Source organism: Rhinopithecus roxellana, chromosome 16 (genome assembly GCF_007565055.1).
Source record: "Rhinopithecus roxellana isolate Shanxi Qingling chromosome 16, ASM756505v1, whole genome shotgun sequence".
Classification (NCBI taxonomy): Eukaryota; Metazoa; Chordata; class Mammalia; order Primates; family Cercopithecidae; genus Rhinopithecus; species Rhinopithecus roxellana.
The window spans coordinates 44,467,927-44,490,190 of record NC_044564.1 but is presented as its reverse complement, the minus strand read 5'-3'; the positions used below and the strand labels follow the sequence as shown (position 1 = coordinate 44,490,190).

Sequence of the window (22,264 nt, the reverse complement as noted above, 5' to 3'; positions counted from 1 at the left end):
TTTTTTCTTTTTTTTTTTTTTTTTTTTTTGAGACGGAGTCTCGCTCTGTTACCCAGGCTGGAGTGCAGTGGCCAGATCTCAGCTCACTGCAAGCTCCGCCTCCCGGGTTCACGCCATTCTCCTGCCTCAGCCTCCCGAGTAGCTGGGACTACAGGCGCCGCCACCTCGCCCGGCTAGTTTTTTGTATTTTTAGTAGAGACGGGGTTTCACCGTGTTAGCCAGGATGGTCTCGATCTCCTGACCTCGTGATCCGCCCGTCTCGGCCTCCCAAAGTGCTGGGGATTACAGGCTTGAGCCACCGCGCCCGGCCTCTTTTTTTTTTTTTGAGACAGAGTCTTGCTCTGTCACCCAGGCTGGAGTGCAGTGTCGCGGTTTCGCTCACTGCAAGCTCCACCTCCTGGATTCACGCTATTCTCCCACCTCAGCCTCCTGAGTAGCTGGGACTACAGGCACCCGCCACTACGCCCCGCTAATTTTTTATATTTTTAGTAGAGACGAGGTTTCACCTGTGTAGCCAGGATGGTCTCAATCTCCTAACCTAGTGATCCACCCTCCTCGGCCTCCCAAAGTGCTGGGATTACAGGAGTGAGCCACCGCGCCCAGCTGAGATTTTGATTTTTTCTATATCTTTTTGTGACTTTGTAAATTTCCACAATGGGCACATATCATTTAAATAATCATAAAAACAATATTCATGATATAAAAAAAAAACAATGGATTAGTTAAGTACAGATAGAGAGTTATGTACTAGGTTAACAACTTTGCCTGCTAGACTTTACAACTGGTTGTTTAACAATGGAACACAGTAATCAAAGAATGCCCGGAAAGCTTAGGGTGGGAATGCTTTTAGACACTATTGAATACACCCACAATTTTGCACCTGCAGTTTTACAAGATCAAATTAGAAAACCTATCATGTTAATAAAAATAAAAATATTGGAGGGAGCGCCCTTCCAGGAGAGGGAGTGGCTGCCATAGTGAGAGGCTGGTGCTAGGGCTCTTTCCCTGCAGTCCTGAGGAGGAAGTGTGCGTCCCCGGTGTTTCCTTCTTCTGTTGGGGCGGAAAGCTTGAGATGTGGTAATGCCAGCTACAGTTCTTAGAGCCATGCATGGCCAGATCTCACTGTATATTATCAAAAGCACATCAGTGCCGAAGAATTGGTCATCTAATGTTAAAACCACTTAAGGAAATTTGAAAATACAACATGCAGCACACTGACAATACGTCAAAACTTGGATTTGTTCCTTCCTGATAAAATAGCTGGTGGTTTGAATACATCTCAGATCCTGGAAATGAACCAAAAAATAAATAAATAAATAAATACTAGCATGCTCTCTCCATTAAATGCTGCTCATTGCCAAGATGAAAAGGCACACCTTCCAACCATGAAGTCCTTTGGTACTCACAGGAGCGACCCACAAACCAAATCTATTGGGTTCTAAATTGTTTATAAAAATGTGAAAGAGGCATTTCTCATCTATATCAATGGAAACATTTGTTCCAAAACAAGACTTTCCACAGATCAAGAGACCACTAAAAGCATCCAGGACCAGGCAGCCATCCAGGACCAACCTTCCAGTTCTGTCTGTGAACGAGGTGGAGTGGGGGTGGCCATGGCTCTTGTGTTTGGTGATCATTGCCCACACTAAACCAGCGTGAGTTGCATGCCAGCCTTACCACCAACATAAGAGAAATGGCAGTCAACTCAGACTTCTTCATCAAGATCTTTGAAGCCTAAAAATTATTCAAAGGGATTCAAAAGCTTAATTTTTAAGAATTAATGATACATATAAAAACAAAATACAGGCAATAAAACATGAAAATATAGTTTATAAAAGATTTAGTTATTGGTCTAAGGAAACTGAAAAAGAGGACTAGTACTAAGTCCAGTCTAAGAATGGAACTGTAAAAAAAAAAAAAAACCACTAGAAAGAAAACAGACTAGAAATTTTTCATCAAATTAAAAAATATTGTAACTCTTCAGACAGATAAGCCTTTATTAGCCTGTGGCAACTGTGCATGGATCGGTGAAATGACACTCTAGGGTAGACTCCAAAAGCAGCAGGGGAAGAGGGCCTTGCTTTTTTATCCTCTTAAGGTTTAAGGGGGTATTTTTATTCATCCTTAAGGGGTATATGGGAATTTTTCTGCTACAATTTGCATTTCTCCTTTAATAACAATTTAAGGGTCAAAATCAAGCCCTTGGTAACCTTTGTATCTTGCATAATACCTAGAACAGTGCCTCGTACTTAAAATGTTGATTAAATTGGAAAGGATCGAAGAGAGGCAAGAGGATCTTTAATATCGATAGTTATCAACATTAAAGATGTTTTAAACTTGATGAAGACTTCTGAATCTATCAGAAAACAGGTTAGAATGTCTGTCTTTAAGTCTTGATTCTGAAAAGTAACCCCTGAGCCTGTTTAATTTTGGCTGTTTTTATTACAGTGTGGCTGACACCCCTTAGAAAGGTATACATACCTTTACTCATCCTCAGATCCTGAAGCTAGGAATTAGTGAATATGTGTTTGTGTTGGATTCTGGAATGGTTTCAATTCTTGTGTGGTTTCTCTGAACCCAGGATGTGAAGGATGGAAGCATTGTGCAGGTACTACTCCCCCTTTCCTTTTGCTGGAGCTTTGGGGTAACCTGGGAAATTCAGTATTTAAGTGTCCGAGATGACATTAAGCATAAAAACCTGAATTCATGGCAGATCCAAAAAAGAGAAAGCTCAAATCATTGTGTTCTTTTGTTACATCTAGCAGCACAGTGCATCAGGTTTCTTAGGAGGGAGCTGATACGGCCAGAGATGTCCCTAGGCTCTGTTCCTTTGGGCCACCCTTAGACTTGGAAGCAATTTTCCTAAATACCATTTCTTATTTTTCTTTAGGATTTTTTTTCTACTTCCTTCCAGGAAAGGATTTGAAGTAATTTTCAACATTCAATATAGTTTCAAATGAGATAATAAATATTTTCACATATTAGTCAAAGCAAATAGTTGACACGAACAGAGAAATAACTGTTATAAATTACCTGAAATGAATAATCTAGTTGAACGTTTTGCTTTGAGAAGCCCAGTATTTAAAAGAGGAAATCCTCCTGGGATTTATTGTTTGCTGTTTATTGTTGTGGGGGAGAACAGAATAAAAACATAAAAATATCTTAAGAGAAATAACTTTTTCCAGGACTGAAATTAAGGAGTCAGTTATTTCATGAGTCCTGTTATAGAAGACATTATATAACAGGATAGAAAATGACTTTAGCTGGAGTTTGGCAAAAAGAAGCCTATGCTGTCTTTCTGAAAGCACAGAAAAATAATAGAAAATCATATGTTTCTGGCTGGGTAGCAGCTCACACCTGTAATCCCAACAGTTTGGGAGGCCGAGGCAGGCGGATTACTTGAGGTCGGAAGTTCGAGACCAGCCTGACCAACATGGTGAAACCCCGTCTCTACAAAAATACAAAAATTAGCCAGGCATGGTGGTGGTGTGTGCCTGTAATCCCAGCTGTTCAGAAGGCTGAGGCAGGAGAATCTCTTGAACCCAGGAGGCGGAGGTTGCAGTGAGCCGAGATCATGCCACTGCACTCCAGCCTGGGTGACAGAGCGAGACTCTGTCTCAAAAAAAAAAAAGAAGAAGAAGAGGAAGAGGAAGAGGAGGAGGAGGAATAGGAAGAGGAAGAAGAGGAAGAGGAAGAGGAGGAGGAAGAGGAAGAGGAAGAAGAAGAAGAAGAAGAAGGAGAAGAAGAAGGAGAAGAAGAAGAGACATTTTGGAACATCATTTCTTGAAGATTTTACTTTTCATAGAGAAAGCAGTCTTGGCATGGCTAGGTGATATGTCCCCAGGACCAAGACTGACTTTCATCTGCCCCAAACTGAGGGCCACCCCGTTTTCATACAGCCACTATAGTGCTGGTAAACCCTTTATACAACTCTTGACTGAGACAAGGAAAAGACTCTCCTTTGTGTCAGAAAGCATGTGGGCTTTGTTTTGTTCCCATGTTTGCACCAAGTTCATCTTTTTAGCTCTGCAGAACACCATGCATCTGGAGTTGGCTGAATGAGGTTTCAGTGACCCTCTCTGTCAAAATTAAATCTTTATCTGGTCTCATTTTCAGAGATCATAAACTGAGATATTCAAGCCACATCCCATTGGCTTACAATTCCTAAAAGCATTAGTGCGTGCAGTGGCTCATGCCTATAATTTCAGTGCTTTGGGAGGCTGACGCAGGAGGACTGCTTGAGGCCAGGAGTTGAAGACCAGCCTGGCAACATAGCAAGACTCCCATTTCTAAAAGACTTAAAAAAAAAATTAGCCGAGTGTGGTGGTGCGCACCTGTAGTCCTAGCTACTCAACAGGTTGAGGTGGGAGGATCGCTTGAGCCTAGGGGTTCCAGGCTGCAGTGAGCCATGACTGTACCTAACTCCATCCAGCCTGGGCAACAGAATGAGACCCTCTCACTAAACAAACAAATGAAAAAACAATAATACCAGCACTTCTAGTTAATGTCTAGTCTTTGAAGAGAACAGCAGAGGATGGGAAAGGCAGGTCTGAGTAGCATGGAGCCTGACACTAGGGAGAGAGTTTTCAGGCTAATAGCATAGGGTGTTACAAAATCACTAGTGAAATGTTAACCATTTTTTTGAAAAATGAAATAGAATAGAAAATAACAGAATACACTGCTCATGATAAAGGTAAATACTGGTTTGTGAAGCTTTTGTGGCAATTATTGGTGTGTGAGCATATATGTGTATATGTACTGTGTATAATGATTTCTTATCATAGGTTGTAGTCAAGAAAACTTACAAGATAAAGCATAATACCAGTAACGTAAAAAAAATTAAAAATTAAAATATTGTCTTCAATTTTTAATAAGCATTACAGAATTATGTATTATGTATTAATGCTCTCTGTAATTCTGATAGTTACCATCCTTCATCTAAAGAGCAAGCCAACATATTTTAATTAGTTGATTAAAATATGAACTATTATATGGAATAAGCTATGAATTCAATTTTTAAAATAAACATAGGACTGTTCAGGTTATCATTTGTTTCTTTAATAAGTCTTGGCAGTTTATACCTTTAAAGAAATTTGTCGGCCGGGCGCGGTGGCTCAAGCCTGTAATCCCAGCACTTTGGGAGGCCGAGACGGGCGGATCACGAGGTCAGGAGATCGAGACCATCCTGGCTAACATGGTGAAACCCCGTCTCTACTAAAAATACAAAAAAAAAAAAAACTAGCCGGGCGATGTGGTGGGCGCCTGTAGTCCCAGCTACTCGGGAGGCTGAGGCAGGAGAATGGCGTAAACCCGGGAGGCGGAGCTTGCAGTGAGCTGAGATCCGGCCACTGCACTCCAGCCTGGGCGGCAGAGCGAGACTCCGTCTCAAAAAAAAAAAAAAAAAAAAAAAAAAAGAAATTTGTCGGCCGGGCACGGTGGCTCAAGCCTGTAATCCCAGCACTTTGGGAGGCTGAGACAGGCGGATCATGAGGTCAGGAGATCGAGACCATCCTGGCTAACACAGTGAAACCCCCGTCTCTAAACCCCGTCTCTACTAAAAAAATACAAAAAACTAGCCGGGCGAGGTGGCAGGCGCCTGTAGTCCCAGCTACCCTGGAGGCTGAGTCAGGAGAATGGCGTAAACCCGGGAGGCGGAGCTTGCAGTGAGCTGAAATCCGGCCACTGCACTCCAGCCTGGGTGACGGAGCGAGACTCCGTCTCAAAAAAAAAAAAATTTGTCCACTTGATCTAAGTACTCCAATGCTATTTTTAAAATTCTAAATATTAAAAGCAATACTATTTTTAAAATTCTAAGTGTTCAAAAGACTCATTAAGCCTTAGAAATATTCTAATAAAATGTCCAGGAATAATAAAATCTTGGACTAAAAAACAAAATGAGCAGGCAGCCCGGGCGCGGTGGCTCAAGCCTGTAATCCCAGCACTTTGGGAGGCCGAGACGGGCAGATCACGATGTCAGGAGATGGAGACCATCCTGGCGAACACGGTGAAACCCCGTCTCTACTAAAAAAATACAAAAAACTAGCTGGGCGAGGTGGTGGGCGCCTGTAGTCCCAGCTACTCGGGAGGCTGAGGCAGGAGAATGGCTACCCGGGAGGCGGAGCTTGCAGTGAGCTGAGATCCGGCCACTGCACTCCAGCCTGGGCGGCAGAGCGAGACTCTGTCTCAAAAAAAAAAAAAAAATGAGCAGGCAAACAAAAAACAGAATTAGCTTATTATAAGGACAAAATAATAATGTTTATATGTATTACACTTATTCTAGTAGTCCAGAGAGGGATACATATATGTTTATATGCTGTCCTTTTAATATATTGTTAGATTTGTCAATATTTTGTAGAGGATTTATGTGTTTATGTTCATGAGGGATATTGTATTGATCTATAGTAGTCTTCTTCTCCTTCTCCTTCTTTTTTAAGACAGAGTCTCGCTCTGTCACCCAAGCTGGGTGCAATGGCGCAATCATGACTCACTGCAACCTCCGCCTCCTGGGTTCAAGCGATTCTCCTGCCTCAGCCTCCTGAGTAGCTGGGATTACAGGCACGCACCACCATGCCCAGCTAATTTTTGTATTTTTAGTTAAAGACAGGGTTTCACCATTTTGGTCAGACTGGTCTCAAACTCCTGACCTCACGATCTGCCCGCCTCGGCCTCCCAAAGTGCTGGGATTACAGGAGTGAGCCACTGGGCTCGGCTTTCTTCTTCCTGTAATATGTTTGTCTGGATTTGGTATCAAAGTAATGCTGGTTCCCCAAAGTGAACTAGAAGGTATTTCCTAGTATTTTTCTGAGAAATAGTACGTTATTTCTTCCTCAAATGTTTGGCAGAATTTTCCAGTGAAATTATATGAGCCTGGAGTTTTATTGTTAGAAGGTTTTAAGCTATGAATTCAATTTTTAAAATAAACATAGGACTGTTCAAGTTATCTATTTGTTTCTTTAATAAGTCTTGGCAGTTTACATCTTTAAAGAAATTTGTCCACTCAAATTTATAGGAATAAAGTTGTTTGTAATATCTGGGACACCAATGACATGAATGTGGCACATTTTGATATTGTCTTAAAGGTTGATGAGGGTCTATTCATTTTAAAATCTTTTTTCTTCCTGTTTTTCAAATGGTTTTCAAATAATTTCTATTGGCCTGTCTTCGAGTTCACTGATTTTTCCTGTCTTCCCAATTCTGCTACTTAGCACATGTACTGCATGTACTGAATCTTTTATATATTGTAATTTTTTCTTCTCAAATTTCCGTTTGATTTTTTCTTATAGTTGATTTTTCTGAAAAATAATATCTTTTCATTAAGTTTATTTTCTTTATGGATTATAATTATAATAGCTTTAAAATCTTTGATAATTCTAACATTTGTGTCATCTTGGGTTTGGCATCTGTTGATTGTCTTTTCCCTTGAAAACTAGTCGCATTCTCCTAATTCTTTGTGTGTCAAGTATTTTGGATTGTGTCCTGGACATTTTGAATATTATGTTGTGAGAATCCGGGTCTTTTTAAAATCCTCTGGAGAGTATCGATTTTTAAATGAGTAATCAACCCAGTTGGGTTCAGGCTTTAAGTTCTGTCTCTTCTTCTGTGAACATGGTTCTAACATTACTTAAGTTTTCAAAGCCTTGGCTATGCTGCCTTGGGAATGTCCCATGCATGTGTCACACTCTGGCGTTAGTATGGAGCTTGGGCAGAAGTTTGTATTGCGGTAGAGTTTTCAAAGGCTTCACTAGGTGGCTTTCAATCTGTCTCCTGTATCTGTACCTCAGGGATGAGGCTGGGACCATTGCCAGTTTATACACAGAATCATGGGACCCGTAATCCAGTCCTCTCTGCTCCGGAATTCCTCCTTACCTCTCCTGCTCAAAGTAGTCCCCCCTTTCTTAGACTCCTGGCCGAAAAAGATAGGTTTTTATCAATTTCTGCTGTTCATACTGCCCACTGCAGTTCTGCTAGGTGTTCACTCTTGCTTAAGAGCTGGGAGAGACAGGAAAAAAAATGAAACTAGAAAACTGAACTCTACATGAGTTTCTTTGCCCAGTTCGACTTCCATTCCCAATCCAATAATGCTTTCATTTACTTTTCAGAGACTACAAGTGTACTCTAGCCAGAGCTTTCACTTGTTTTTTTTTTTTTTTTTTTGAGACAGAGTCTAGCTCTGCCGCCCAGGCTGGAGTGCAATGGCCGGATCTCAGCTCACTGCAAGCTCCGCCTCCCGGGTTCACGCCATTCTCCTGCCTCAGCCTCCCCAGTAGCTGGGACTACAGGCGCCCGCCACGTCGCCCGGCTAGTTTTTTTTTTTTTTTGTATTTTTTAGTAGAGACGGGGTTTCACCGTGTTAGCCAGGATGGTCTCGATCTCCTGACCTCGTGATCCGCCCGTCTCGGCCTCCCAAAGTGCTGGGATTACAGGCTTGAGCCACCGCGCCCGGCCTCACTTGTTTTTTGTTGTTGCTGTTGTTGTTGTTTGTTTGTTTGTATTGAGACTGAGTCTTGCTCTGTTGCCCTGGCTGGAGTGCAATGGTGCAGTTTTGGCTCACTGCAACCACTGCCTCCTAGGTTCAAGTGATTTTCATGCCTCAGTCTCCCAAGTAGCTGGGATTACAAACAGTGCTACCACACCTAGCTAATTTTTGTAAGTTTAGTAGAGACAGAGTTTCACTATGTTAGCCAGGCTGGTCTCGAACTCCTGACCTCAAGTGATCCACCTACCTTGGCCTCCCAAAGTGCTGGGATTACAGGTTTGAGCCACTGTGCCCGGCCACTTTTACTTGTAAGTAGAGAGACACATGGGGTATAGTAACTTACTTGATCAACTCTGAAAGTCCTTTTATCACACTTACTTTTAAGCATTTTTCTATGCCATTAAAATTTTTAAAAATGCCATCTTATCATTTCATTATATTCCATTATATGTATTTTAATTATGCATCCATTCTCTTAAAACCGTTTTTGTTGTTGTTGTTGTTGTTGTTGTTTTAGACACAGTCTCACACCGCCATCCAGGCTGGAGTGCTATGGCACAATCACAACTCACTGCATCCCTGACCTTCTAGGCCCAAGTGATCCTCCCACCTCAGCCTCCCCAGTAGCTGGGATCACAGGCATGTGCCACCATGCCCAGCTAATTTATTATTATTATTATTGTTATTTTGTAGAGACAGGGTTTCCCTTTGTTGCTCAGGCTGGTCTCAAACTCCTGGGTTCAAGCAGTTGTCCCACGTTGGCCTCCCAAAGTGCTGGGATTACAGGAGGGAGCCACCATGCCCAGCCCAAAAGCTATTTTTGTTTATTTCTAATATATTACTATTACATATAACACTGTAACATAAATTTGCATCTTGTTTTCTGATTATTTAACATGTATTTTTAGATACAGAATTACTAGTTCAAAGATCACAAAGATGGGCTGGGTTCAGTGGTTTATGCCTGTAATCTCAGTGTTTGGGGAGGCTGAGACAGGAGGATTACTTGAGGTCAGGAGTTTGAGACCAACCTGGGCCTATCTACAGAAAAAAAAAAAAAAAATAGCTAGGCATGGTGGTGCATACCCATGGTCCTATGGCTACTCAGGAGGCTGAGGCAGGAGGACTGCTTGAGCCCAGGAGTTCCAGGCTGCAGTGAGTTATGATGGGACTACTGCACTCAACCTAGGTAACAGAGTGAGACTGTTTTTGTTTTTGGTTTCCCTTGAGTTGGCCAGACTCTGTCTCTTAAGGAAAAAAAAAAAAATCACAAAGCTGAAATTAAAGCACCAGCTAGTTTGTGTTCTTTTCTGGAGTATCTTAAGAAGAATACATTTTCAAGTTCATTGAGTTTATTGGCTGAATCTAGATCTTTGAAATTGTAGGGCTGAAGTCCCTGTTTCTTTGCTGACCAGCCGCCAGGAATCTCTCAGCTCCTAGAAACCACTCTCAGGTTTTTGTCCCCTGGCTCCTTCCATCTTCAAAGCCAGCAGGGGAATTACTTTCACATCAAATCCCTTGCACACTGTGCCTCGTTCTGTCTTCCTGTCTCTGACCAATCCATCCTTATTGAAAGGGCTCATATGATTAGATTAGACCCACCTGGATAATCTCCCTATCTGAAGGTCAACTGGTTTGGGACAGTAATTAGTCCATTCTTGCACTGCTGTAAAGAAACACCTGAGACTGGGTAATTTATAAGGAAAAGAGGTTTAATTGGCTCACAGTTCCACAGGCTGTACAGGAAGCACAGCGGCTTCTGCTACTGGGGAGGTCTCAGGAAGCTTATAGTCATGGCGGAAGGCAAAGGGGAAGTCACTTCACATGGCAGGAGCAGGAGAAAGGGGGCCAGAGGTGCCACACACTTTTAAACAATCAGATCTCATGAGAACTCACTATCAGACAACTCCAAGGGGGATGGTGTTAAACCATGAAACCACCTCCATGATTTAATTACCTCCCACCAGGCCCCACCTCCAGCATTGGGGATTATATTTCAACATGAGATTTGGGTGGGGACACAGATCCAAACAGTATCAGGGTCTTTAATTACATCTGCAAAATTCTTCACAGTAATGCCTCAACTAGCATTTGATTAAATAAGTGGATGTTACACCAGGGAATGAGAATCATCCTTTAGGGACCATCTTAGGATTCTGCCACTACAGGGTCACATCAGAAAGACACAAGATACAACAATCAATACATATAAATTGCTAGAGTATTATTGTTTAGGTCTGTGGACTCAAGAGACTCCAATAGCTAAACTTCTTTAAAAGTGACCTTAATCAGAATGTTTGCCTCAGTTCACGTCAGGTATTGCCAGATATCACTAATAGTTATCTGTCAATCATATATCTATCACAGACATAGCAAATACACACATTTCAAGTACTACAGAGAAGAGGGCCTGAAATGTTATTTAGTGTCCACTATGAGTTCCCTACAGCTATCATGTCATTCCACCCCATTCTGCTCCTAAGATGGATATCAGTGTCCTCATTTTCTGAGAATTCCAAGGCTCAAATTGTTTAGTAAATGACAGTGTTGCACAGCCAACACTGATTTCCAGCCATGAAACATGTAAACATTAAAGTCCACTGTCAATGTTAACCAGTATTCACACAATAAATAATAAAATATATTGAAAAGTGGAGCAAGGAGGAACAAGAGTCAACTCGAAGGGCCTCCAACAGCTAAATCTGGGATCTGTGCCACAAAATGATAGCAATGGTAACTCAGAATAAATTATTGCCCATTAGTCTATATTGATGTCAATAAATACCTAAATAAAGAAATAGGGCAAAAGGAAAGCTCTTCCTTTACAGCAGGGGTCCCCAACCCCTGAGCCATAGGCTACTACAAGTCCATGGCCTGTTAGGACCTGGGTTGCACAGCAGGAGGCGAGCGGTAGGCAAGTGAGCAAAGCTTCATCCGTATTTATAGCCACTCTCCATCACTTGCATTACCGCCTGAGCTCTGCTTCCTGTCAAGTTAGCAGCAGCATTACGTTCTCATAGGATTGCTAATCCTATTGTGAACTGTGCATGCAAGGCATCTTCTAGGTTGCAGGCTCTTTAGGAGTATTTAATGCCTGATTATCTGTCACTGTCTCCCATCACCCCTAGATGGGACCATGTAGTTGCAGGAAAACAACCACTGATTCTACATTAAAGTGAGTTGTATAATTATTTTATTATATATTACAATGTAATAATAATAAAGTGCAAAATAAATATAATGCACTTGAATCATCCCAAAACCATCCCCCACCCCCAGGTCTGTGGAAAAATTGTCTTCCATGAAACTAGTCTCTGGTGCCAGAAAGGTTGTGGACCACTGTTTTACAGAAGTCCAATTAATATAGAAGGCATGATAAAAATAGAAAATTTTCCCTGATTCTCTCCCTCCTCCCACCCTCCACCTTCCGATACACCTCTGTACATCGTTCCCCTCTGTGTCCATGTATTCTCATCATTTAGCTCCCACTTATAAGAAAGAACACATGGTATTTGGTTTTCTGTTCCTGTGTTAGTTTGCTAAGGATAGTAGCCTCCAGCTCCTAGATACTAGGCTTAATACCTGGGTGAAATGAAGTAATTGTGTACAACAAACCCCTATGACACGTGTTTACCTATGTAACAAACCTGCACATCCTGCACATGTACCCCTGAAATTAAGTTAAAAAAATTTTTTTTATCAGCATGCAAGAAAAAATAGAGTATCTTTCTTTCCTTTTTCTTTTCTTTTTTTTTTTTTTTTTTTTTTTGAGATGGACTGTTGCTGTCGCCCAGATTGGGGTGCAGTGGCGCGATCTCAGCTCACTGAAACTTCCACTTCCCAGGTTCAAGCAATTCTCCTGCCTCAGCCTCCCAAGTAGCTGGGACTACAGGCACACACCACCACATCTGGCTAATTTTTGAGTTTTTAGTAGAGACAGGGTTTCATCATATTGGTCAGGCTGGTCTCAAACTCCTGACCTCAGGCGATCCACCCACCTCGGCCTCCCAAAGTGCTGGGATTGCAGGCATGAGCCACCGTGCCAGGCCAGAATAGAGTATCTTTCTATACTCCTATAGACAAGGATGTTACAAAATTATCATCCTATGAAAAGATAATTAGAGAGTAATCAGCCAAGAGAGGTAAGGAGAGAAAGCATTATAGAGATCTGTCAGATAGTTAAATAATTTTTAAGTAAGCTATTTTTCTAAATAAAAAAAAAGAAAGAAAATTACCATTTGACACATACCAGAGCAGTACGGCAGTAAGGCAGGACTCATCAATCCTAAAATTTGTGGGCAGAGTATAAGGAATGGAGTATTTACTGTCTCAAAGTATTTTCCCAGAAGGCAATAATTAATTACAAAAAGGAAAACAGTAACTTTACAAAACAGAAACTTGGCAGACACCATCTTAACCAAGTAATCAACATTATGATTACTGATGAGACAAGCTGAGATTCTTGTGCCTGTTGACGTGACGCATGGATATATCAACATCACTTCCACAAGTTCTTACCAAGGCATATTTTTAAGAAACATCAGACAAACCAAAATCGAGGGCCATCCTATGAAATACCTGAACAGTGCTCTTCAAAAGGTACCCAGGTCATGAAAAGCAAAAAAATTCTGAGTTTTTTAGATTAAAGATGACTAAGGAGATACTGTAACTAAATATAGCATGTGAACCTGAATTGGATGCTGGGCTAGAAAAAGAATAGGACAATGGTGAAAGTTGAATAGTCTATAAATTTTATAACTTTTTTAGGTTTTTGACATATATCCTTTAAGAGTTATCTGAAGTCATTCTTTCCATGTCCTCATAATCATACAAGATAATTTTATCAATGTTAATTTCCTGATTTTCATAATTGCACTGTGGTAATTTAAGGTGTTACATTAGGAAATTAGGGTGAAGAGTTATAAAACATTTAAAAACCTACATTTTACCTCAATTTATCCACAATGAAATTTTGCTGTTACCTCAAGTTTACTTAGTAAACAACTTTTTTAAAGGAATTATTTTAACTCTTTCTCTTTTCAATATATAGATTGCCCCTGACTTGATGGTTTGACAGGATTTTTCAGCTTTACCACAGTGTGAAAGTGATATAAATTCAGTATGTTTGACTAACCATGGCGTTATGTCCTGATAAACCCATCATAAGTTGAAAATATCATAAGCTGAAAGTTTCAATTCCAATTTCTATCCTGAAACTTCTAGAGGCAGTGACAAACTTTAACTATAGGGAGCATGTTTATTCTAATGTTTTTTTTTAACCTACCTTAACATAAGGTTGTTATGAGAACTAAACAAGATGATGCAAGTAAAGTACTTATAACATTGCTTGACAATAAACAGTCTCTGAGGTAGATACTATTTATTATTTCTCATTTTACAGGTGAGAAATTCAAGGCTTGGAAATGAAAAATAACTGGCTTAAAGTTACATAGGTAGGAAGTGGCAGTACAAGACTTTGAACCATGTCTGACCACAATGCTATACAGTTTGTCTTCTGTTCTAAAACATTCTTATTAATGTCAACCCATTCTTAAATCCTTCAGTACACAAAAAAAATCAAGTTTTTCTCTTTCCCTCTCAATGGCATTTACCACTTTTCTTCAATTTTGGATCTAATGTCATCAGCAACAAAAAACACAAGCAAGAACCAGTTATTCAATTACAAAACCAACATTCTGGATGCAGTACAAAAGTTAGTTAACTTAATCACTGATACTCACATCACAAATTGCTTACTTTATTTCTTTAACAATGAAATAGTAATAACACAATAATTCAGTTGTAACAAAGCCACCAACAGAGCAAAACAAAAACAAAGCTAACTAAGAAGCATTGCTTCAGCTCAAATTAGTTATCTCCTTTAAACAGGAAAAACGACCATTAGTCTAGTGGTTCTCAACCCTGTCTGCACATGAGAAAAATGGAGGGAAATAGGACTGGTGCTTAAAAAAATAGTTATATCCAAGACCCACCTTAGAACTATTAAACAAGAATCTCTCAAGAGTGAGGCCCAGGCAAAGATTTTTCAAGTGCTGTCAGTGTTGAGAACTATAGGTCTAAAGTAATAAGGAATAACACCATGCCTCGAAGCAATTGAAAACCAAGAAGTTGATCATATAATAAATTTTTTCCTCTAATCCTGGGAAAAGAGGGGGAAGCAGGCACCAACTCAGTTTTCATTGTTCTTTATCCATCTTCAGTTGCCCATAGTAGAGCTTAACAAACATCAAATATTGGAACTTATGCAAACATGCTACCCAAATTGAAATTCTCACTACTTTACATTTAGAAAGCTCTTTTAAAACAATAGCATTTACAACAATCCCGCCCATCTTAAGTTTGCATAGATGTTCAAGTCAGCTATTTGTTCAACTAACAGAGTCAATAGAATGTATTAGAAAGTACTTTATTAAGTTACTATAAAACATTTTATACATATTCATTTTATGTACTACAAATAAACTTTTTGGTGCAGATAGAATATTTGAGTTTTTCCCACCTATTTCTAAAACTGCTAGAATTTCTTTTTATAAGATCAGTACCTTCAATTCTAGAATTTAAACAAAACTTTTTGCTCTAAGAATGCATACATAAAATACTTCCCCAACAACTGTACTCTATCCTTGACAAATCCTTAATAAGAGGTTCAGTAGTAACTGTAGGTATTTAATATCAGAACAATCTTTCTTCATTTCTCAGGTTTGGAAATATAACTTCAAGTATGGAAAATAACTTTTCCCTTAAGAATACGAGAATTCATTTAGAGACATCTCCTGAAATCAGCCAATCCCACTGCTTCAGCTCCTTACATCAGGACTCCATGTCAACCTCGGCCCCTTCATTCCTGCCCTGAAGTGTTGCTTCTGTCAGGGTATCTTCATTTAAATCTTCAATGTCTGCCAGATCAATAGGTGGCAAAGGATTCCTCCAGTACTGGAAGGTATTATACTGCCAAAATTCGTCATTATGCTTCAGAGAAAAAAAAGAGAGAGATGAACGTGCATCAGTAGCTTAGAAAAAAATTAAGGTTTTTTCACAAAACAAATGTGTTTTAAAGGCAAACTCATATAAGATTTTGTAGTCTTGTTTTGTATTTTTAACAAATATACATTTTAAATTTTGTCTCATCTAAGTACTTCATGAACTCAATCAAATCTGTGCATTTTAATATTTACAATTTGTGAAAGTATTCGTTAAATTTAAAGGAATTTCCTCCAAGAGCATCTCTTTCCACAGTTTTTCTCCCATTTTTCACCTAAAGAAAATTATCTAAAAACAGTCTTAAAATTTTTTATCTTTCAATAAGGAAAATAAGAATTTATTTTAAAAATACAAACACACACTCCTTATAACTTACTTTTGGTCTTGTTCCTAAGGTTTGGTATTTTAAGATATTTACATAGGCCAAAATATTTTGAAATCTTCAAAAAAGTATTAGGTTATAAACTAGATGAATAGCAAGAAAATGTTAAACTGATCATTTTGTTAAAGATAAAAAAATGAAGTGCTTGATAGCCACATGACCTAGTGGCTACTGTGCTGGACAGCACAGGTCTGTAAGAAAGTCTCATTAGGAAGTTCATTGTCTTCTACGCTGAGCCTTAAAGAATTAAGTTTTGGGGGAATTTCTTAATATTGAGATAAACACATAAGTCAAAAGATATCAAGAAAAAATTCACTTTAATAAAGAAATGGGGTTAAAAACAAGGTTCTAGTTCTCTGCCTTTTGGGAAATCTACTGTACAAATTATCTACTTATAAACACGGACTAAAAAAGTCTTTTAATTATGTTAGTAAAACCTAGTGACTAAGGGCACACAAACTTTGCCACCAGACAGACCTGGGTTTGCAAGATAAGTCGACCGCTCACTAAATCTGATCTTGACTTTATTGATAAAATGGAGGACTGTGGTAAAAATTCAGGCTTGGCATAGTAATTGCTCAATATTGCTAGGTATTATATCCCAATAAGCCAATGAATCATTAATCACTGTCTCCTTAAAACATTTCTGCTTACTTTCTGTTAAGAATATCTAACAGTTGGCTGGGCATGATTACACCTGTAATCCCAGCACTTTGGGAGGCAGAAGCATCGCTTGAGCCCCAGAGTTTGAGACCAGCCCTGGCAACATAGCAAGACTCCATCTCAATTTATTAAAAACAAACAAACAAAAAACTAACAGTTGAGTCAACACTGACAGGGCAGTGAGTCTACGTAGTGACACCAACCTGAAAAAAATACATGAATATTTAATGAATACCTGATTTTATTTCTCTAGTTAAAAAACATCTGAAACAGGAAATACTCTGAGGTTCCAGGACAGAAATGACATAACATTATCCTGCCTAGATTGCATTCTTAATGTAGAAAAAAGGTATTTGAGGTAGTATTTCCTAAATGAGGTCCCAAGGGTGAGGGCTGGGACTTAAGCCCTATTCTGAGCACAAAAGAAACCAGGCATTTACTGTATTTAACTGTTTACATCTCTGTTTTTGTTATATTCAATTTTCCCTTGGTAATCAGGTATAAAATCTTTAAAACAAAAAGCCTGTGTCTTTGGAAGCAGGAAGGAAAAACAGAAGCTGGAGAGAGCATGTTTGCAAAAAAGAAGTGGCTCCAGAACAAATCCAACAAAAAGAAGAAACTAGGAGTGTTACTGGGCTTTCCTCAAAAGAGGGCCTGACGGTGGCTTGCGCCTGTAATTCCAACAATTTGGTAGGCAGAGGCGGAAGGATCACTTGAGCTCAGCCTGGGTAACATGGCAAAACCCCATCTCTACCAAAAAAAAAAAAAATTAGTCCAGAATGGTAGCGTGCACTGTAGTCCCAACTGCTCAGGAGGCTAAGGTTGCAGTGAGCCAGGATGGTGCCACTGCACTCCAGCCTGGGCATGGGAGCGAGACCCCAAGACTCTTTTTTTAAAAACAACAAAGAGCACAAGGGGACTAGTCTTGGTGAAGAAAGAACCCCTGGAGCCAACCTTTTTCCCTGTCATGTGCTTGCAGCGACCATAGAAGTACAGAGCTGCCAGATCTAGTCACTGCTGTGAGGGAAGAGACAGTTGAGTCTAAGACTCTAAGCAAGCATCACGTTTCAGGCTACTAGAGTACTCTTACTCTTTGCCTACTGTCATTTCCATATTTCCCTCTTATCAACTGTGTGGCATACCATAGATAGTGCATTCTGGTAGATGACAAGCCTATGCATGAGTGGAGTACTAAAATGGTGTGAAGAGCTTTCAAAAAGTTTTCAAACTACACAGTCCCTAATCTCCATATCCATTAGGTTTAGAAGACTATCCATCTGTTTTCAGTTGATTTTGAATATCTGAGAGCAATTTGAAAAAAAAGTTTAAATAAGGCTCATGTTTCACTCATAGGCAAAAAAAAAAAAAAAAAAAAAAGTCTTTCCCAACTAGAAAACTCTCATTATTTTATTGAATTTTTCACATGAACAAGTCATGCCTAAGAAATTTCTTTTTTTTTTTTTTTGGAAAGGCATTTGAAAACCCTGACATAAGATACTTAAGAAAACAGAAAAACGTTAGGTGGATGCTATCAGATAGCTGAAGAGAATGTGGTGAATTCTGAGAAACCTGTACGTGGTTCTTCATCTTCCAAGTCCTCTGGTAAGTCACTGCAGGACTGTGAAAAAGCAGTATGAATTCCTAAGTCTAGACCAAAGCTGTCCAATAAATATATAATGCTCTAAAAACATAATTTAAAATTTTCTAGTAGCGGTATTTAAAACGTAGAAGAAACTTCTGTTATTAATTTTATTTTCTTCAATATACCCAAGTTATTTCATGTGTAATCAATATAAAATTTTGAGCTATTTTATCTTTATTTCGTATTAAACCCACGAAATTTCGTGCATATTTTAAACTTAGAGCACATTCCCATTTGGACTAGTCACGTTTCAGGTGTTCTTACTGGCTAGCGGCTGGGCAGCAGAGATCTAGGCAAATCGAGGCATGCCTAGATCTTAGGATTCTCAGGTGCAGAGATAAGGCAGGCTCATGTCTTGAATAGGAACCCCCCAATGATTCCCATATACGCCTTAAGGCCCAAATTAATTTTCTTTTTTTTTGTTTTTGAGACAGAGTCTCACTCTGTTGCCCAGGCTGGAGTGCAGTGGCCCAATCTCGGCTCACTACAACCTCCATCTCCCAGGTTAAAATGATTCTTGTGCCTCAGCCTCCCAAGTAGCTGCGATTACTGGTGTGCACCATCACACCCATCTAATTTTTGTATTTTAACAGAGACAGAGTTTCACCCTATTGGCCAGGCTAGTCTCAAACTCCCGACCTCAGGTGATCTACCCGCCATGACCTCCCAAAGTCCTGGGATTACAGGCGTGAGACACCACGCCCCACCCCCAAATTAATTTTCAACGATACTTTTGCCTAGGATCAGATTTAACATTATGAGTTAAAACAAAGCTTTGCCCAAGGTATGGCGGTCCATCCTTTTCTCCAGAAGCTGTACCAGCTTGCAGGACGTCCAATTAATCGACGGCTACCACACTGGTCTTCCTCTAGAAAAAGAATTCTATCCCGAATTCTAGACTAATCATCGTTAAACCCAGGAAGGCCCTCTACACCTTTGTCTGTCGTTTGTCGTTGGGCTGAACCTATCCCTTCACGGTCAGCGTCCTCACACTGCTCACAGCCTGCCACAACCCACGGTCCCGTTTTCCTTTTACGGAGCGCGGGGCTGACGCCTAAGGCCACTTCTACCGCTCCGGACCACGATCTGTTTTCCCCTCGCCCAGCCCAGTGCTTTCTGCCCATCGGACTCTCGGGGTGTTTTCTGGCAGTCGGCATCCTCTCCCGAAGCGGTGACCCCTTCTTTTCCCCCCCTCAGGCGTCTTAACCTACACAAGTCATGAGTGGGAACCGGGACGCTTTGTGTGTGAGGGGAAAAGGCAAGCCCCTTCGCCCCTCAGCCCACCCGCCCCCAGCCCCTACCTGGCGCGATGCGACCCCCCAGTCTCCCCGCGGGGGTCCTGCGCGCCCTGCCCCGTCGTCGCCACCGCCCCCCGGGGGCCGGGCGCCCGGGAGCTCCTCCCCCGGCCCCACGGGCGGCGGCGGCAGCTGCGGCGGATCGCCCGTCTCCAGGCTGTGGTCCTCACGCTCCTGGCCGCTCGGGGCGCTGTTGTCCCCGCTGTCACGGCGCTTGCTGGGCGAAGCCGAGGGCTCTGCCATGGTCCCTGCGTCGATTTTGCGCTTTCGGTGCTGCCCGGGGACGCTGAGGGGCTGCCCAGCATGCGCGACCCCGGGCGGCCGTATCCAGAGAGGCGGTGGCGGCGGCTGCTCAGCGAAGTCGCAGAGCAGTAGCCGCTTCCAAGGCACGTGGAACGTCACCGGCTCGGCCGCACGCCGCTTGGCCATGGGCCCAGAGGCTCGGGCGGAGCCCGCCAGGAGCGGGAGACCGAGTGCCGATAGCTGCGGGGGCGAAGAGCGAGGACTAAGCGCGTGAGAAAGGGATAGGCCGAAGTCGGGCGAGGAGGCGGCAGGACGCTGGAGGGGGTGGGGCGGGGCGGCTCGGGCACGAGCCAGGGCTGGGGCTCCGGCTCGGAGGCAGCTCCAGCGCTCAGCCCTCGCCGCCGCCGAGATGCGGCCCGGACGTTGAGAAGCAACCGCGAAGCGGCGGAGATTCGAACCTGCGCACAACGTTCGCGCGCGCACGCTGTGTGGCAAGGCGGAGCCGCTGGTTGGTGGAGGCTCGCGGGGCGCGCTCCCGAGCGCCCTCGCGACCGGAAGTGCGTGCCCGGGGGTAGGCGGGAAGGCGGCGGCGGGATTAATTAAAGACGCGATCCAGCGGCCCGCAGAGGGGCGTGATCTTGTTTCCTCAGGGGTTTGGCGGTGGTCTTACTACTAAGTTCGGTATAGCGCGGTACGTTCTAGACCCTTCTATAGGAAATTTAAGGCCTTTAAAATATGTATTTCCTTCCTCCAGTCAGTGACCACGGGGGCGTCTCCATGAGATTAAGACAAAGATATAATAGAGTTCCAGACTATCCTGGGCAACATAGCAAGACCTCGTCTCTACAAAAAATACAAAAATAGGCCAGGCTTGCTGGCCTGCCCCTCCCTGTAGTCCCAGCTACTCAGGAGGCCGAAGAGGAAGATTCACTTGAGCCTGGGAGGTGGAGGCTGTAGTGAGCCAGAGATCGCACCACTACACTCCAGCCTGGGCAACAGAGTGAGACTCCGTATCAAAAACAAAAAAGGAAAGAAAGGATAATACAGACTTTAAGTAAACTAGTGTTTAAGAGGCTTCACAGTAGGTTGTTATTCAAAACAAACGACTGAAGGGAAGTCCGGGCTGAGGGAAGTAGTTAAAGCTAATATACAAAACACACACACAAATCGAAGTCTATGTTTTGCGCAGCTGCTGTGGAGAGTGAAGCAGGCACCACATTCCTGGAAGATCTCTTGATTAAAAACTTAGGGAGGAAGTTGCAGACAAGATGTGCAGCGCATCCAGAGTAGCTGAGTAGTTGGCAAGAACCAAGCCTGAAGCACAGCTGTCCTTTCCAAATGAAACCTAAAATTGTTGAGCTCTTAAATTATGTTGGAAACCTGAGTTCCCTGCTTACTCTGGGCGGTGGTCAGATCAAGATTCCAAGGGCATTACAGCAAAACAGTGTTGTCAGGTGAAGTGAGGTGGAGACAACTGCAGTATATTTACTATTTTATTCTTTTTATTTTTTATTTTTTGGGGGACAGGGTCTCTCTCGGCCGCCTAGGTGGGAGTGCGGTGGTGCCATCACGGCTTACTGCAGCCAGGCCCCACTGAGTTCAAGCGATCCTCCTGTCTGGGCCTCCTAAAGTGCTGGGTTTAGAGGTGTGAGCCACCACATCTGGTAGTATTTACTATTTTAATAGTTTGATAAAGACAGTAACCAAGTAAGCAAAAATGGAAGGAAGAAAATAAGACTGTTACCAGTGCTTTGAAGGGAAAAACTATCATCCTCTGTAGAAAAAGTGTGCAAGGAAGATAATTCTATTTTAGTGCTAGGTACTATCTCAGTACTAATTACCCTGTACCTCTGCACCTCAAGGTGGTTGTGAGAGGACAAGTTAATTATTTAGTAATTAAGCACAGAAATGTACTAACTTAGGGTAGTAAGTAATAGCTTTTCTGTTTGGTTTTTACTTTTCTTGTTTGAAATTGATAACCAGCCGGGTGTGGTGGCTCACGCCTGTAATCCCAACACTTTTGGGAAGACGAGGTGTGCAGATCACCTGAGCCCAGGAGTTCCATGCCAGCCTGGCCAACATGGTGAAAGCCCATCTCTACAAAAAATACAAAAATTAGCCAGAGGTGGTGCCTTGCACCTGTAGTCCCGGGGAGGCTGAGGTGAGAGGATGGCTTGAACCCTGGAGGCAGAGGCCAAGATTGCACCACTGCACTCCAGCCTGGGTGACAGTGTGAGACCCTGTCTCCAGAAAAAAATAAATTGAAAACCCGTCTGTCTCAAACAGGAAGAGTTTTGCCATTTTTAAATGAGCAGGAAAGATCTTAATCGTAGCCATCAGGTGCTGTTTGAAAGGTTTTGAGGGCCCCAAAATAATGAGTATAGTTTAGCTAATGGTTGATTCTTTTGTGTTCCTCTTTACAGACGCTCGTTTTTTCAAAATTGTGAAATTTATCATATATGCAAAAGGCTGTATAAAATACACGTGTAGTTAAAAGAGTGATAGTAAGACACACAGCATTCTGTTTCAGAAATAGAATACTACCTGTATTAGAATGTGAC

The 22,264-nt window shown here is 41.8% G+C and overlaps 1 protein-coding gene and 1 pseudogene across 1 annotated transcript; one reads left to right on the top strand and one right to left on the bottom strand.

Moving 5' to 3' along the window:
* The first annotated feature begins 1,080 nt into the window (after positions 1 to 1,080).
* On the top strand, positions 1,081 to 1,659 carry LOC104682190 (annotated as a pseudogene).
* A 12,182-nt stretch (positions 1,660 to 13,841) lies between these two features.
* Positions 13,842 to 20,232, bottom strand: C16H9orf40 (chromosome 16 C9orf40 homolog). The gene is made up of 2 exons (XM_030919693.1): positions 19,467 to 20,232; positions 13,842 to 15,466 (listed from the first exon to the last, which is right to left on the bottom strand). The coding sequence occupies exons 1-2, from the start codon at positions 19,887 to 19,889 to the stop codon at positions 15,308 to 15,310; spliced, it is 582 nt and encodes a 193-aa protein (XP_030775553.1). The 5' UTR covers positions 19,890 to 20,232; the 3' UTR covers positions 13,842 to 15,307.
* Between the last annotated feature and the right edge of the window lie 2,032 nt (positions 20,233 to 22,264).